This window comes from Monomorium pharaonis, chromosome 1 (genome assembly GCF_013373865.1).
Source record: "Monomorium pharaonis isolate MP-MQ-018 chromosome 1, ASM1337386v2, whole genome shotgun sequence".
NCBI classification, from domain to species: domain Eukaryota; kingdom Metazoa; phylum Arthropoda; class Insecta; order Hymenoptera; family Formicidae; genus Monomorium; species Monomorium pharaonis.
The window spans coordinates 38,075,610-38,092,229 of NC_050467.1; the positions used below are offsets into that span (position 1 = coordinate 38,075,610).

General features: G+C 43.0%; 1 protein-coding gene across 1 annotated transcript in view; it reads left to right on the forward strand.

The window, feature by feature from the left end:
- The first annotated feature begins 597 nt into the window (after positions 1–597).
- The window catches only part of LOC105830447 (beta-1,4-glucuronyltransferase 1), a 32,641-nt gene continuing 16,618 nt past the window's right edge, over positions 598–16,620 (forward strand). Inside the window, exons 1-2 of the mRNA XM_012669766.3 lie at positions 598–990; positions 15,588–16,558. Coding sequence (XP_012525220.1) covers positions 883–990; positions 15,588–16,558 — 1,079 coding nt within the window. The 5' untranslated portion in view covers positions 598–882. The remainder of the gene's footprint in view (positions 991–15,587; positions 16,559–16,620) is intronic.

Below are 16,620 nucleotides of genomic sequence, written 5' to 3' on the forward strand. Positions count from 1 at the left end.
CACCTCGCGCTGCCAAAAAATCTCATGTAAAGTCTATTTATAATTCGCGTATTTAGTTTTCAGAATACAATTTTTTCATATTAATTTAATTATTTGATATTTTTTAAATATGTACGTACATATTAAAAGTTCGACAGTTAAAAGTTCAATAGATTGAGTGTGATGATATTGAATATTATGAAAGTATTATTAAAAAAAAATACCTGTAAACATTTAACTATTAAAATTAATAAAAAATATTTTTGTCTTTAACAGAGTCATTTTTCTTAAAAAAATTCATCTTTCTTTTAAATTTATCTTCTATATTTTAATGCGATAACTTACATATACCTTTGATTCAAAATCAAATCAAAGAGTAATAAAAAATAAAAAATGTTCGAACTTTTATTTGGGGATTTCGGTAACTGTCCTGTTTTAACCACTATCATAGCGGTGAATCTCTCTATAGCGGGATAACAAGAGAATCCAAGAGAACCGTACGGCGTTACCTACCGCTAGGGTTGATCGATCCACCGGTTGCGCGCGCGCTTGCCGCATGCGCGGAATTAACCCGCCGACACGCCGCGAGTCGCACGCACCCCGCGCGAGCGAAAGAGAGAGAGAGAGAGAGAGAGAGAGAGAGAGAGAGCCGTCTCCGATAACTCGCGAGGTCCGGGGTTCCGTAAATAAACGCACGAGAGAGTGCTTTCCTTTTTTTTCCCTCGGATTTCCCTCTGACGTGTCGTGCGCGACGGGGAAGACACGCGGGCGTGGCCGCGCGAGGGTGCGTGCGTGCGGTCTGATCGGGCGAGCGAGCGGTCAGCTCGCGTCAGCGCGCGACGTGTGCGCGTCGTCCCCCATTGTACGGACGTACTACTAGGTCGATGGTACTATCGACGGCGGATGTACGAATGTGAGCGTCAACCAGGTTCGGCCGTCTTCGCCATCAGGCTGCCGTCACCGAGAGGGGAAGGAGTTTGTCTCGCGTGCCAGCACACATCAATGGTTCAGGTGAGCGAGCGAGCGAGCATCTTGTGCGAGGGAACAGGGGGGGGTGCGCGACGGCGCTCGTCGTTGTCCGGAGGAGGAATGACGATAGCATGCGAATGCGCGTCTACGATCACGGGGGCTCGTGGAGGCGACGGTAGAGGAGTGTTGCTCGCCTTGTACTTGTTGTGTTGGCGAACATCAGCTGTGCCCGATGACGAACGGACTGAGAGAGATGTCGCCACTGAGAGAGACGAAACCACCCCCTCCCTTCACGTGGTGCGGTAGTTTCGAGTTGCCTTTGCCTCATGTCGACTGCACGTCTTTTTCTCTTTCCGCTTGATACAGCGCTTTATAGCCTTGTCGAGTTATTGATGCGTTGCTAAGGGGTCTCGAGGTCTATGACGCGCTGATTTTTAATTGATGTAACAAGTTCGTGCGATCTATAACGGTCGGCGGCCACGCTGCGCCGCTCCCTTATTCATAATTTATGACATTGATATACCGCTTTCCTGCACGCGCGGATATACGCTTCGTCCGTGATAGATGTTTGCTTCTACGTATATATGAGCGACGCGTTATTTGTATTTGCTGTCATCGATAGTGGCTAAGATGCCCATCGATAGGCACGCTTTTATGAGCTTTCACATCGAGCTATGAGATTTTATATAGGAATTTTACCTGCAACTGTAGGAAATTACGTATTGATGAACGATAAAAACGTTGCAGCATTATTATATCTGGATATATTAAATCCATAATTCAATCGGCGATTTTAATACATAGTGATGCACAAATAGACTTTTTAATCAAATAAATTCAGAATTAAATAAAAATCGCAATAAATCTGTACATATATATGCTGGGTAATAAAATCATATCAAATATTATTTTAAATTCTGGCATTAATTGACGAATTTGTAATCCTTCATTTCTTCCATAAAATCACATACCCCAAATAAAGGGAGAGGGAGATCCCTCGAGGGACAATTTTAAACATTAATACAAGAGTCGCCTGGTAATTACACCAATAATCTTGGTGTAATTCTTATAACAGTACTAGTGTCTTGCAAGGCACAATGAAAATCGCGCCGCATTCAGTAGTATAACACTATTAATCCGCGACGATGCGGAACGGGAGGGGGAGGGGGTAGTCCTTGGAGAAAGGGAGCGAAGTTTAAATCCTACGTAATCAATTCCGGTTCTGCAGCGGTCCTTTATGTAAATGGATAATGGTTCCACAGCGGTTGGTTCCTAGACAGCGCGAGTACGTTGCTACTGCCGAGGGGCAGTTCATTAACTGCCAGATACCGGGTTCGATGAGAGATTCAATGGCGGAAAAGAGAGAGAGAGAGAGAGAGAGAGAGAGAGAGAGAGAGAGAGAGAGAGAGAGTGTGTGTGTGAGAGAAAAGAGGGGTGGAGGGGGAGACAGGAGAGGCGAATGGGCGCGCGCGATGTGGCTTTGAAGTGGTAGGCGCCTCGCGGGCGTCCAGCGTGGAACAACGAGAATTATCTTCTATTTCTCTACGTTCGCTCTTCTCCCTCGGCATCCGTTTATGCCCGTCCATCCCTTGACACGCGCTCGCATATCTATACAAGAATACGCTCCGTTGATTGGGGACGCTTTAGGCGAGGTAATAATCGCGCCGGTTATCCGGCTCTATAAAAGCTGTCTTAATGAGTTGACGGCGAACGAGAAGTGTTAATACACTGTGCTTTCGCATTCGTTTCGTACCCGCCAGTTCCCGCGATGTTAAATTATCGGTTTTATATTAATTATGCGAAGAACAAGGCAATTCGATTTCCATCGATGAATATATTACAAATAAATCGATTAAAAAAGATAAAATTTACCGAGAAAACAGTTTGTATTATGCTGTTTATCTAACTAGATGCAATTACTCGATGTGAACTTTGTTACAGTTTGTGTGAAATACTTGAGAATTTTTTTTCATGTGTGTGTGTGTGTGTGTGTGTGTGTGAGTGTGTATAATTGAGCATCGGATTACAACAATGCGATATCGGTTGTACCATTTATAATATATCACGCTTCCAGAACGAGTAATTAATGCTTAAGGGTACATTACTTATTAATATAGTCGCTGCTGTTTCCGCGTTATAATCTGAATCCTTTTCTTTTGTTTTCCCTGAATAGGAAAATCTCTATAAAAAGCTGTTAATATTTTATGCATCGCTGTCCCGCGATGCAAGTTTTATGCAGAAATTTTTATAAGAGGCTCAGGGTAGAAAATGCCAATTAATGCATGCGTGCGTGCGTGCGTGCGTGCGTGATTGCCCGTAATATACAAGCAGATTATGATGATAGCAGCTTACTTAATGACTCCCTATCGAAATAATCGGTGTAATCATTGTCCGTCTAATGCGTAAACAAAGTTTTCCCTGAACACACGCGAGCGTTGATTTTATCCATATTTTACGCTTCCATAAGCTTGTATATTACATGAATGCCCACGTGGAATCGACGGTGGTGGTTTTTTCCTAATTGCGGATTCATCGCGCGTTAATTCGTCCACTCCGCTACGTTGTCCCGTTAATTATTGGCTTGGCTCATCACTCCGCTTGGCAATTATTAACGAATAAATCTAATAATTAACAGCGTTTCATTAACGGCCACATCGATACCGACGATTATTTATGTAAACTGTTATTATTTATGTTTTAATTGCGGCACGTTTATTATTCTACATTGGCTACCGTGGCCCTTTTTGCGACGAGCCTGTCGTTGAGTTCGTAATGGTTTACGGTAATGGTTTTTACACAAATATTAACAATAGAAACGTTAACTTTACCATACTAAATGATAATTATTATACGCGATACTAAGGGGGATTATTATTTATTAAATGTGTAATTGTTTGTGATAATGATTAACAAAATTCATACATTTTCTATATTCTATGTATATAACTACTATACAAACACATATTCAGCAGAAGAGAGTAAAAAATTACACATCTCACGTTGCATTTGTTTTTTAAATACGTGGTGCAATTTCTCCAACTGGTTTCTCATTCTGTTCGCACAATAATTCGCTGCCGATGCAAGTTTGATAAAATAGTCCGGCCATTTCGAAGCTTTCCACACAGCTTTCTACAACGAATAATTACAACGCGTGCGATGCAAATGTATATTGTAAACTTTAGCAATAAACATAGAAAATCGATCAAAGTATTTTTTTACAATGCGGCGGTGCATTTTTCATCAGATCTCAATCATTACGGTCCCGAGCAAATATTCAATTCATAAATTGTAAAAAAAATGTGATGTTTCTGAAATAGAATCAGAATGTAATTTATAATGCAATGGGTATTGATCATCAGCGCGCGTGTTGTCCGAGATGAATTTAGAACCACCCCAGGTGGCCAGGTGCGCGTCAAAAATAATAAAGACGTATACGTAGCCAGCCGAGTTTTGCGTTATGTCACGTTGCCGAATGAGCTGACGAAAATCAGCGTCCGTATAATCCGCCGGATGCTTGATCGGCCAGTCCGGAGCGAAAATATAGAGTACTCGACGTGGATATACCGACCCCGAAACGACCAATTTATTCGCGGTCGAGTTACCCTTCTGTGCCACTGCTCTCGTTGATAGTATCCTCCTACCGGCGAGCAGCGTCCGAAATCGCCGGTTCGATCTGAACTATCGACCCCGCCGCGCGTATTTGGGATACGGGGATGACCGATAGAATCCTCTTTCTCACCCCCCCCCCCCCCGTCCAATCTCTCGCCCTCTCGCTCGTCAACCTCGTAACTTGTTTGATTTCAATCATTTTCGAGTGTTTTCAATACATTTTCCAAGTGTTTTCGATGCGAGGCTCGCGAGAGCGCGACCAGGTATATTGTTTTATCGTTTCCGGCTGTTCAATGGGCTCGGATGCGTGCCGGATGTGCAAATCGAAAACGTTGCATTATACTAGAACGGCGAATACCGGCATCGTCCGTCTGAAGTCCCTCGGCGCTCCGGCTCTGAAATATTTTTATTTATTTTTATTTATTTTTACTCCCGCGTGACGCTTCCGTTTTGCACGTTTACACGCGTCGTTTTTAACGGGATGCACGGCTTCTATTCTGCGTGATGAAGTACGAATCTTGCAAGAATATACGCTGCCGTATCGCGTCGGATTTGATAAAGGGCTCTTATTAAAGGGCGAACACGCGTGTTTTCGCATTCCGAATATAATATTTACCCTTTTTGAAATAAAGGATATACGAGAGAATAATTTAATTTCACGTACTCAAAAATGAAAAAAATTCTCGAAAAATTTTTTCCCCGCGTTACGCATTGTTGTCTGAGAGTATGGTAAAGTAATCCAGTTCAGTATTATTAATTCTATTTTTTCCCCCACAGAAAGAAAGTATGCTGAATTTACTGTTCCGTTAAACGCGCGAGTTTGCCGAGCACTTTTTCCCCTTCGCTTAATCAAGACTCGGCATATTTATTCGCGAGTTTAAAAGTAAATTATTTTAGGAAATAAATCGGTTTTAATTGGTTTAAACTCGTTCCTACTTTTACTTTACACCTACGGGTATAATGCATTACTAATTACGTCGCTAAATTTTCCTGCGGATGTAGGTACGTACCACATAGGGCGTATTTCGGCAATCGTAAAAACCGTGCTCACAGTTCACATTTCGTTTTATAATGTCACTTTTTGGTATCATTTTTTTTATTCTTTACACCGGCGCATACTTAATCAATCCCGGTTGATTTTCCGACGTTAATAATAGTGCTTCGCGCAAGAGATGCAGTGATTACCTGGGACGATTTCGCGGGAGACTGATGTGATTTACATGTCTGAGAAACAGAAAACTCGCGAAGAAACAGGCTTGACTGCCTTCCCGTCGCGTTCCCGAGTTGTCCCCTTGTGGATCACCCCTTGCGTCGCCGGCTGCCAGTGACACGTCTTAGAATCACAGCTTGTTTAATTATCTCAGCAGTTATGCAGGGCAAATACGTGCAACGGCAGGAAAATTGAAGATGCGCTAATTATCGCGTAAAGACGCAAAAAGATGGATTCGCGAGCGAGACGCTAAGGGGGAAAGAAGGGGAGAAAGAAGAAAGTGGAGGGCGGAAAGGTGAGGGTAGTTGCTTAATTGCAGTGGTTTCGCCACTCGACGAGGATGACTCTCGTCCTTAACTCCTGCAACGATGATGTACTTCTGCTCCTGTGTGACTTTACCGTAAGATTTCCTTCCCAAGCGCTCTCCCATCGAAAGTGTCTAACTAGCTTTTGCACTCATATGCAGTCGGTAATTACATGGGTAGCGTTTCTAAATGACGGATTAAGAGAGTTCCTTTCCACGAATCCACTTCGCTTATAAATTAAAGAGATTATATTTTAAATCGCCTCGGAACGTTTGGAGCCCTCGTCTTTCCATCTTCGAAGTATCTCTTAAAGTGTCTCGTCGCGCCAACGTTTATTATTTTTTGTTATCCGCGAAAAATCAGGCGAATTAAAAGAAGGCAATAAAAATTTAACCCGCGACGTCACAGATAAGAAATTCATATTGCAGAATGAATCTCTATCGATTGCCCCTTTTAATCCACTTATATTTTCCGGCGAAGATAGAGTAGAAATTTATTAGCAGATAACGAAGTCTAGCGTACATTTTCATGAGCAAGCGTGCCCCGCGCGGAAGTCTCAAGCGATAGAGACTCAAGAACGAGAACAAATGAACACCGAAAGGACGGCGCCAGAATGATAGAGTAATTTTTTATCGTTCTATTTCTTTTTTTTGTTAAGCGCTTAGCATAAAACGATTCAACGACGAGGTATCGAACGCGCCGCGCTGCCTCCGGTTCGACAGATACCACAGTCGAGAGTTACTCGATAATACATACGCCGGCCTACCGTCTCGGCCAGGGAGAATGGGCGAAATTCGTTTATTATCGCGGACCGCATCTCTCTCTCGAATGGCCCTTTTCAGCCGTTGTATCCGACGGGGTTGGGTTGCGCGGGACGGTGTGGGAGAAAGCGAGAGATAGGACGAGGAGAGAGGGACGAGTTTCAAAGAATTTCCAATTCTCAGCTTTTCAGTGGCGCCTTCGACGTTGGCGCCCGTGCACGAGATGGGTTACCGTAATGAATGGTATTCAGTTTATTCTCGAGCTAAGTTACATTGGAGCGCGCCGACGTTGCACCGGCACGGCGGTGCGCAGCCCCGTTGCATCCAGGCACTGAACCAGAAGTAAAATGGGACTGCGGCGAAATTGAAAGGCGGAATTTAGTCTTTATCCGTTATCTGCACGCGAAACTCCGCTCTCTCTCTTTCTCTCTCTCTCTCTTTCTCTCTTTCCTCCCCCCCCTCGTTATACGTCGGCATTCGAGCTTTCTTTCTTTCATCCCATTCCGCAGCGGCAATACAGAATAGAATTTATCGTATGTTTTTAGGACGGCAAAATACAAAATGCGAAATAAAAACAGGCGCGATGAAAAAAAATGTATCGCTGACAGGGAATGTGGATTAGCGTTTACTACGCGATAACAAATCAAGATTGATATCAAGCAAAGTGAATGAAAACAGTCTGTAGTGAAAAAGGGGAATGTGTATAAATGTGGAACAAAAATGTTCATGGTATAGATAAACCAATCATGGTAGATAACAAATCATTTGATAAAGAACAATGATACGCGAATATTGGGCGAAATAAAAAAGGAACTTACTGTCTGCAACGTATACTTTTCAAAAATAAATCATAAATAAGAATAAATACCTGAAACATAATTGTTATTATTGAAGTGTAAAGATTTTAATTTGTTAAATTGAGGAAAACATTAACAACAGCGAAAGAATCGCTATAGAGAGATATTTTTGAGATCTCTAGTATGCTATTGGTCGAAAATACGTTACTGCACATTAATCACTTTTTTATTCATTATAGATACGTTTATTAGTTCTTGTTTTTCATATCAAAGGTATCTATAGGTATTTTCACGTTGCGTAATAAAGGAAACGCGGAAATGAATGACGGATGTGAATAATTATTAATAAAGGTAAAGGCAAAAATATCCGCAAAACATCGACTCTTTGATTGCTTTATTTTATTAATAACCGCAGGTATTGCATTCGGATTTGCTCGTCAATCTAGCGGCACGTACGGGGAGCATGGATCTTTCATCGAAAACTACGAAATCACGCGTCAGCTCGCGGTTTTCGGACAGCGTCGTGCATAGAACATGCGTCCGTTATCGAAACTATCCAGACCGTCGCGTCGGGATCAGGTACGTTGGGATATGAAAAAAAAAAATTGCACGAAAGTTATCCTGGACTTCTCTCGTGATGGTCGAGCGTGCGTGTAGCTACGTTGCAAAAGTAATTTCATACAAATGCACAAAGATCGCTCGCCATCACGTGCTGTAGACCAGAATAAACAATTGGCAATCTTGTAATCTGTTTGCCGCTGAATTATAAAACACTATTGGTGAGCGTATATTCGTGCGGTCACCGAGCCGATCACTTGATTGCGACGAGATTGAGAACGTAAAGCTCTAAATTTTTAAGAAATTCAGTTCCAAAAAAAAGATGTTCCCAATAAATATCAATGATTTATAGAATTATATATGTACAAGTAATAAGCGATTCTTTATACCATATAATAGAACGCGTTAAACCCCTGAAATAAATGTATATTTTTTAAAATTGTTTTTAATTGATTATGCAGATGCAATAACATATGTTTCTTATACCGCACTACTTACGTTAGTATATATAAAACCCGTAATTACATTAATAATTAATCAAACATTAAAAGACCGGAATCCTGATTTCAAAGTCAAACATTTTTTATATTAATATAAGTAAAAATCTCTTTAATGATAAAATTTTAATGTTGTTTAATGACTTTGAAATCACAATTCCGAAGTTTTAAGGTTTATATAGAGGAACGGACGTTGCATACGCGAGTAATCGCCGTAAAAGGTCAACAAAGGTTGAAGCGCGATTGAAGGAACTTAATTCTTGGATCTCTGCTTTACGAAGCTAGGGAGATTTTCACCGAGGGTTCCGAATGTTTTATCTTCGCCCGGAGCGGTCGTTTCGCGATTCGTGAGCGCAAGCGAGAACCGCAGCCCAAGTACACAATTTGATAATGGGTTAGTTGTGTAATGTGCACACATTCGACGGTCGGTTCCAGCCGGTACGAGCGCGCGCTGCTACACGCTGCAGACTGAATCAGTGATAACAACGTGTTCGCATAATCAATCATGCCGTGACTCCACCTTCCGTACACATCGGGACCGTCGCTGCGCCTCCGTCAGAGAGTACTTCACATAGCTACGTTAGTGTCTACACCGTCCTCGTGTACTATGTATAGAGAGACGTGTAGAGCCGTACGTTGGCAGGCAGCTACCTGAATGCGCACACGAGTTTCCATCGTGTTCGAATTACCATAGGTCGTTGGAGCTTTGTACGATCATCGGTGACGACGCGTTTCCGTTTTGGCTATTTGGCCGCAATCGATCTCTCCTCACAATTAAGAATGTGCGTACGCGAGAATCAGACACGAGGACAATTAAAATTTCGAATTTACCAGACTAGGAGCTTCGATATTGTCATTGGCGACATGCCGCGCGCATCCCTTATTTCGCTGATCGTCTGAAAATGCAGCTCTTCCTTTTACATATCCTTCCCTCTTTTCTCTCTTTTCTTTTTTAAGTTACATCGGTGTTTTTAAGCCTGTTACACATTTGCGTAAGTGCTCTTTGGCCCTCGGGAATGAATATCGAGTAACTGTATGCGCGCCCCCGACAGTTGTGTTGTCCGACCGACGTTGATCGGCTTTGGTGACGCGCAAAGCGCAGATCCAACCTATCGATCTTCCTCTTTCATCTCCTTCACGTGGATCATGGTCGCTGTTACCGCCGCAATCGCCGCGTATTTGCAAGCGACGTCCACACGAGCTCACGTATGCTTACCGCACAAGGCGCGGCATTTATCGGGGAACGATGCTACTTTGTGGTGGACGCGATTGACGAACGTTTGATGTCACTGTGCGACGTCGATCGCTGACCGGATTCTGCAGGCAAGCATGATGAGACCAGAGAGGGAGATGATCTGTATTCAAACAGTTTGAAATTCAAAACGTCGCGGACACGAAGAGAGAAAATATCATATATCCTTTAAAAAAAAAAAAAATATATATATATATATATATATATGTACTTTTCAATATATATCTTTCAACTCGTACACGTGTACGCACGTCAATCTAGACTTGCAATAAACATCTCATAAATATCTCATGTACTGAGCGCTCTCCCGGAAATTTCACTGGTTTAATTAAACTCCCCCCCTCAATCTTTAAATATCAATCGATACAGAGATTGATCGCACGAGGGACCCTCGTTTATGTGCGCGCGGTTCATCTTTAATGGACTTGGAGAGAGTTTCCCCTCGAGCACGAAAATATTAAATTTCTCCGCCCCTTTATGCGGCGGCCGCCGCGTCGCCGGTCGTTGGGACGAAAGAGGGTAAAGAGGGACGGACGGCCGACCCCCTTGAAGAACGCGGAATCGAGACACTTCCGAATGCACATCCCAATGCATTCTGATATTACCCTGTGAGCGCCCGAGCACACGCTCCAGTCCTCCTCTTGCAATTGTAATGAGCGTCCGCTGCGCGCGACGTAGGGATTTGCCGGCGGTAATAGCATGCAAACATCCTTGCGGAGGGAACACGACGACGACGACGAAGGACGAGACGTCTCTCGTTTCTCTTTCATCCTCTTTTTCCCGCAGCCGTGCGTGACGTCACGACGAGTTAATACATACGGACACGGAGGACACGCGCGGCGGTTGTGTCCTCTCGGGCGGAGGACGTCGACGGCGGCAGGAATTTTCTCGCGTTTTACACCGGCGTGCACGGATGCACTCCGGGGGTTTCCGCACTGGGTTGTAAAAATCCCTGCAACTGATGTTTCCTCTCAACGGCGACGCTCCGTCCTTCCGTCGCGGACGCTGGCAATGAGAGAAGGAACGTCTAGAACTTTCGTAATAATAACATGCGGTAGCTTTTCGGTAGCCCTCTTGTCTTGATGTTCGTAACGCGAATATTGAAAAGTAGCTATTTATTATTTCATTCAAGTACTCATTATTTTATTTCATTTTTTACATCTCTCGGCGCAGGTAAAACCTTTATGAAAAATCTCTCTATCCGTGCTACTTTCATTTGGAATATTCCGGGAGGTATAGTCTTTATATTTTTCCTCTGTATATACTGAATTACGTGACAACGGCTGAAGCATACGTCTTAATGCAGGATTTAACCCTGGTATCATGTTGCCCTAACAAAAGCGTATAGTTACGAGTTTACTCTTGGTTCATCCGCGGTGCATCTCCCCGCGTAGGTTTTCAAGCGCGACGTTGCGCAACATCGCTCCTCCGTTTTTCTTCGCGCGAAACAAAGGTGATTGCGCGGCGCGCGGGTACTTACCCGTTCGCACTTTTTTTCGCAATAATAATGATACGACAGGCGGCGAAATGGAACGAAAACACGATGGCGGAAAAATCGCGTTTGCCGAACAAATTATAAGAAAATAGTTATGACGAAGTTGGTCGGTTTACGTACCGCCGTCGTGTGTAATGGCAGTCTTTCTCGGCGCGCACTAAGAAAAATATACGTAGCACGCCGGAATTCGCGCGGTGCTTCGCTCCTTGTTTTAAACAATTCCGCCACGCTCCGTATTTTTTTCCCTCCGGTGACGCGTTTAACGGCTAGTCCAGGACTTACATGTGTAACGCGCTCCGTCGTTTTCAAATATTATCCGTTAAAACGCACGGTAAACATACGGTGCATACGTTGCTGCTTCGTGGGTTACGTTATAAACAGAGAGAGAGAGAGAGAGAGAGCTTGATAGTACAATAAAACTCCACATCGGCCGATCGCCAGAATTGAGGCCGGGCATCGAGCAATTAATTCTCATGCTAACATTTTGTTTCCTCAGTACGCCAAACATCGCTGCCAGTAATACTTGTAATTGGATAATTTCACCGGCGCGGAATTTTTAAATTGGAACGGAGCCAACGTTGGAGCTGCGGCCTACGTTGAAAAAATTGAAACTATTTCACTCAATCGCCACATCGGATGTAAATGTGTCTGGGGAGAGAGCGTCGGACGCGAGATCTGTTAAGCTTATAATCGTCTGGAGATAAAAAAAAAAAAGACGAGGGAAAACGGCAGAAATCTCATTCTTATTCATGATCCCGCAACCCGCCCGCTGAGATAACACACGGAATATCGCGGAGATGTGTGTCGTCGCCCTTACTGGTTCCCCGTCGGCGTTGAGGGCTGACGACCGTACCACGCTGGATGCGCCTTCGAATCGTCAAACATTTGCGCTTGCCATATCCATCGAGTACAGCCTGTCCCGCGAGAGAAACGGCGTGTAATGCGTTGCGGTATGCATACGTGCGTCACAAATACACACACACACACACACACACACACACACACACACACACACACACGGGATACGGGCAACGCACACAAGCTGTAACTCGCGAAAGCATAACATCACGCGGGAGAGTACATTACGCGGGCAACTCGTTCCGCGCCCTAATGCATTCGATATCCGCTTTTACAAAGTCGGTCAAGGCTCCTTCAGCAGATGCATTTCCACTCGAGACTTCCTTCGCGCACTCGCGCGCACGAAAAGACGACCACCGCACGTCCGAATAGCCAACGTTTGCCCGTCGGTGAGACCGCATGAGGTCGATGCGGGAAGGCTGAGGGGCACTCAGGGGGAGGAGAGGGGGCGAGGGAGAGAAGGAAATAGAGGAGGTAGAGGAATGATTTATATCCCTCGGGCGCGAAGATCTTACCTCGGGTGTTAGTTCCGCCGGTTGAACATCCAGATGGAAAGCGGGCGTTGGGCGGCGGTGCAGGGAAGGGTTGCCGCGAAGTTCTTATCGGTGTGTATATAATTTTCGGTGGGTTTGCAGTTAGTAGGTAACACCGTGGCCGCCCTTTGCCCTCGCCGTGGAACTTGCTACGGTAGGATACTTACGACCGACGCGCTTACGCCCGCGATGCAACACATTGTTCCCCCAAGGCGCATTAGGGCGGATTTCCCGGGCGTCGAATGCTTCGTCGTGGTTTAGTGATTTTTGCGTGGGCCGATACTCGAGCGTTCGACGTCCCGCGGCGAATAACCTGACACGCATCTAGTTTTAGCATCGCATTTCAGGAAACCTTAGTAGAGCAGTAACGTGCCGCGAGTCTTAGCTCAGGATCCTAAAATTATACATATGGCGTTAAAAATATAAATAGAAACATGAAAGTTAGTTTATATTATTAGGATGACACAGCGTGAGACGGTGAAAAATTTTTGGATTATTTTAGAAACGACATAAAAGGGTTTCCAGGGCAAGATTTCTTGTACATTGCCGTATCCGCAGCAAATTGAGAACAAAATATTGGAATTTCGCTGCTTTGAGGAGAAACAAAAATCAATGTCTGTTCGACGAGAGCTGTACGGTGATTGTATCTTTTCTCCTGATTGGATAAGATGTTACATTCAGTTTACAATTGTGATTGTAACATAGAACCCTTTGGACGCTTTTAATTTTCATTGTTTTTGTATTTTTTTAGTCTTTCATAGAGAAAATATTTTATATCACGGTAGCAATTTTTTCAACGAACGAATGATTTCTCGCTTGTTTTTGTTCTGAAAATATATGCTGTCGTTTTCTTTATCTTAACTTATCAATTTAATTCATAAGCTAAAAACACAAATCCACAACTTCAAAAATAAAAATTTGCAAACTTTGTATCTTGATTTTCAGTTACGTTTTTAGAATTTTTTTTCCAAATTATTCTACTGTATTGTGGACGTTCTAAATATGTATTATTTAAAAATATTATAAATTAATATAGCAGAATTCACACAAGTAATTATAATTGATTTATAAAAACAAAATACTTTAATTAATGCATCATGCAGGGAAAGATCTTTTATCTCTTCGCAGACAAAAACTATATTTCCGAGTGTTTTCGAGAATTTATGTGAGATTATACTGTATACTTTTAATTAGGATATTATAAAAACATACTGTGTTTGCATCTTTTATAATAATATAATAACATTAATTCTGGCGCAGTGTACATATTGTAAATATTATAGTTTTTGTTTTTATAATTCCGTTTTTACATACATTATTTAAATTAAGCGCACATAGAAGTATATGAAATATCCACATTATATTAACATGTAATTTTAAGAAAATAATAAATGACGTTTTTTAATCTCATTATTATTTCATTATCAAAATACTTTCAAGTTAAAAGTAAAATATTCAAATATTGCATTTTTTTTAGTTTTAAACAAAAACTACGCTTTTGCTCATGTTTTTCTGAAATTGCTCCAATGCGTGCCACGGTAATCTCGCTATTTATAGAAGAGAGCGAAATATCTCCAGTTTAAACGCATCCCGCTTGGCTTTCTTGACTTCCCTCGCAAATACGCGCGAAGGATATAATCCGATTACACGTTTTGATATGTTCAGAAATGGTGTAGAACAACGCTCGTATGCTTGACTGCATTTTGCAAAGTGTATTTTCCTGCCGTTTGTTTTAGTCTCGTGTTCTAGTCACAGAAGCGATTCTTTTCTGGTCTCAGCGCTAATTTTCTTTTCAAATTTATAGTAGTTCCACAATTAAACAACCAAATGCTGAATTGTGCTTTCTATTATTTTATGTATTTAATTTAAAAAATTGATGCATTTCATTAGAGTTATTTCGCAAAACAAAACGCTTATCCTGCGAACAAATGCATTTTAGTTGCGAATTATGTGCTGGAAATAAATAAAAAATTTTGTACACACTGTTTTTCGCAAAACATTTGTTTTATTCGGCGTAATGTTTCACGAGACGTTAGTGTGCCGCCGGGGACTAATGCAAGATTCGTCGTTATACGGCGGCCTCATCTCACCATGGTCCGTTTTATTCCGCTCACGTATCCCTATGAAATTATTCACACTAGCCGGCGACACATTGTGCCTCGTGGTTCTGGAAGAATAAGTGGCAAACATAAAATGCGCCACGGTGAAGCCTGTTCCTCGGCCTTAACGCGAACATGTTATGACGAGAACACACGATATATTCGCCTCACGATTATTTTCTACGTCGTGTTTTCAGCGACTTCGTCCCTTTCCTCGAGCACGAGAATGGTAATTTGGTGATAACTTATGTCCTACGGCAGAGCTTAATACCAGTTACCGTCGCATATATATTATCACACACTTTGTTTCATACATTACACACATATATTACCAAAACTATCATTATGGTGAGTTCGATTTTTGATGTCCGTAAATGCGCGGAAAGAACGAAAAACGTACACGATCTGTATCTATAACTAAATTTTTAGATACTTCAACAAAATTATTCTTTCCGTATATTTATTAAATCCTAGTGATTTTGTTTCCAGAAACACGTAGGACATATTACTTGTACTGCTGATCTACCAAACTGTCTAATTTCATAAAAAATTATAGTATATTTTCAAAGTTGAAAATTAAACTTTTTAAAATGACACCCCCAATGTCCGGCGCAAAACGAACGATAAACCAGAGTCATGTGTTCGTTATTTTTTTTTTCTTCCAGCTGGGATGCCGACCATGGAATCTCAGTCTGACGAGCGTGATCATCTTAGCGCTGTCGAATATGCTGCTGACGTTCCTACTGTTGCAATCAGAGACTTGCACGCCGGAAGCGATTCCGCGAGAAGTGGAGGTGAGCGCTGTCACCGAATGGAATCTCGGCACCCTCGTCAAGCACGAGCAACAGTCGGAATGCATCACTCAGGATTACCAGCCCACGTCACCTGACTCTAACAGTCTCAAGCTGGACATTAAACTCGGCAGATGGGATGCCCGGCGGATATTCCGGACCTTTGACTCAGTGTTGGTCGGCAGTAGGTTTATGGAGCTTTCGCAAACATATCGAGTGTGCCTGGCCACCCAGAGCTCCGTGGAAAAGCTACACTCGCTGGTGCAAGTTGCCTTGCACTGGACCGGACCGATGTCCGTCGCGCTTTATGCCGCCGGTGACGAGGAGTTCGAGGTGCTGCAGCGTTACCTGGTGTACCTGAGGCGATGCTACGAATCCATCAGAGAGCGGGTGATCTTCTCCCTGGCCGTACCGAAAATGCGCACGCCCAAGAAGCAGCCGCGCGTCTTCGATCTGCCGGATTTCGTCGACTGTGCCAAACCGGAAGCCACCCTCAACGAGCTCATGACCCGCGTGCCGAGCGAGCAGACCAATTGGCGGATACGAAACGTCTATCCGCAGAACCACATGCGAAACTTAGCGCGCAAAAACTGCCAGACGGACTATGTGTTTTTAACGGACGTAGACATTGTTCCGAGCTTCAATCTAACGGTTGTGCTCGACGAGTTCCTTAGGAACGATAACTGTGATAAGTGCGCCTATGTAATACCCACATACGAGTTGGACACGCGCGTGAGGTTTCCCCAAAATAAGACAGAGTTAATCAGGCTCGCCAAGAAAGGCTTGGCCAGGCCCTTCCATCAGAAAGTCTTCATACATAATCAGTTTGCCACAAATTTCACAAGGTAAATGATACTTTGTATTAAATACATTATTTAATGTTATATGGATCTCTTTATAAATTTCT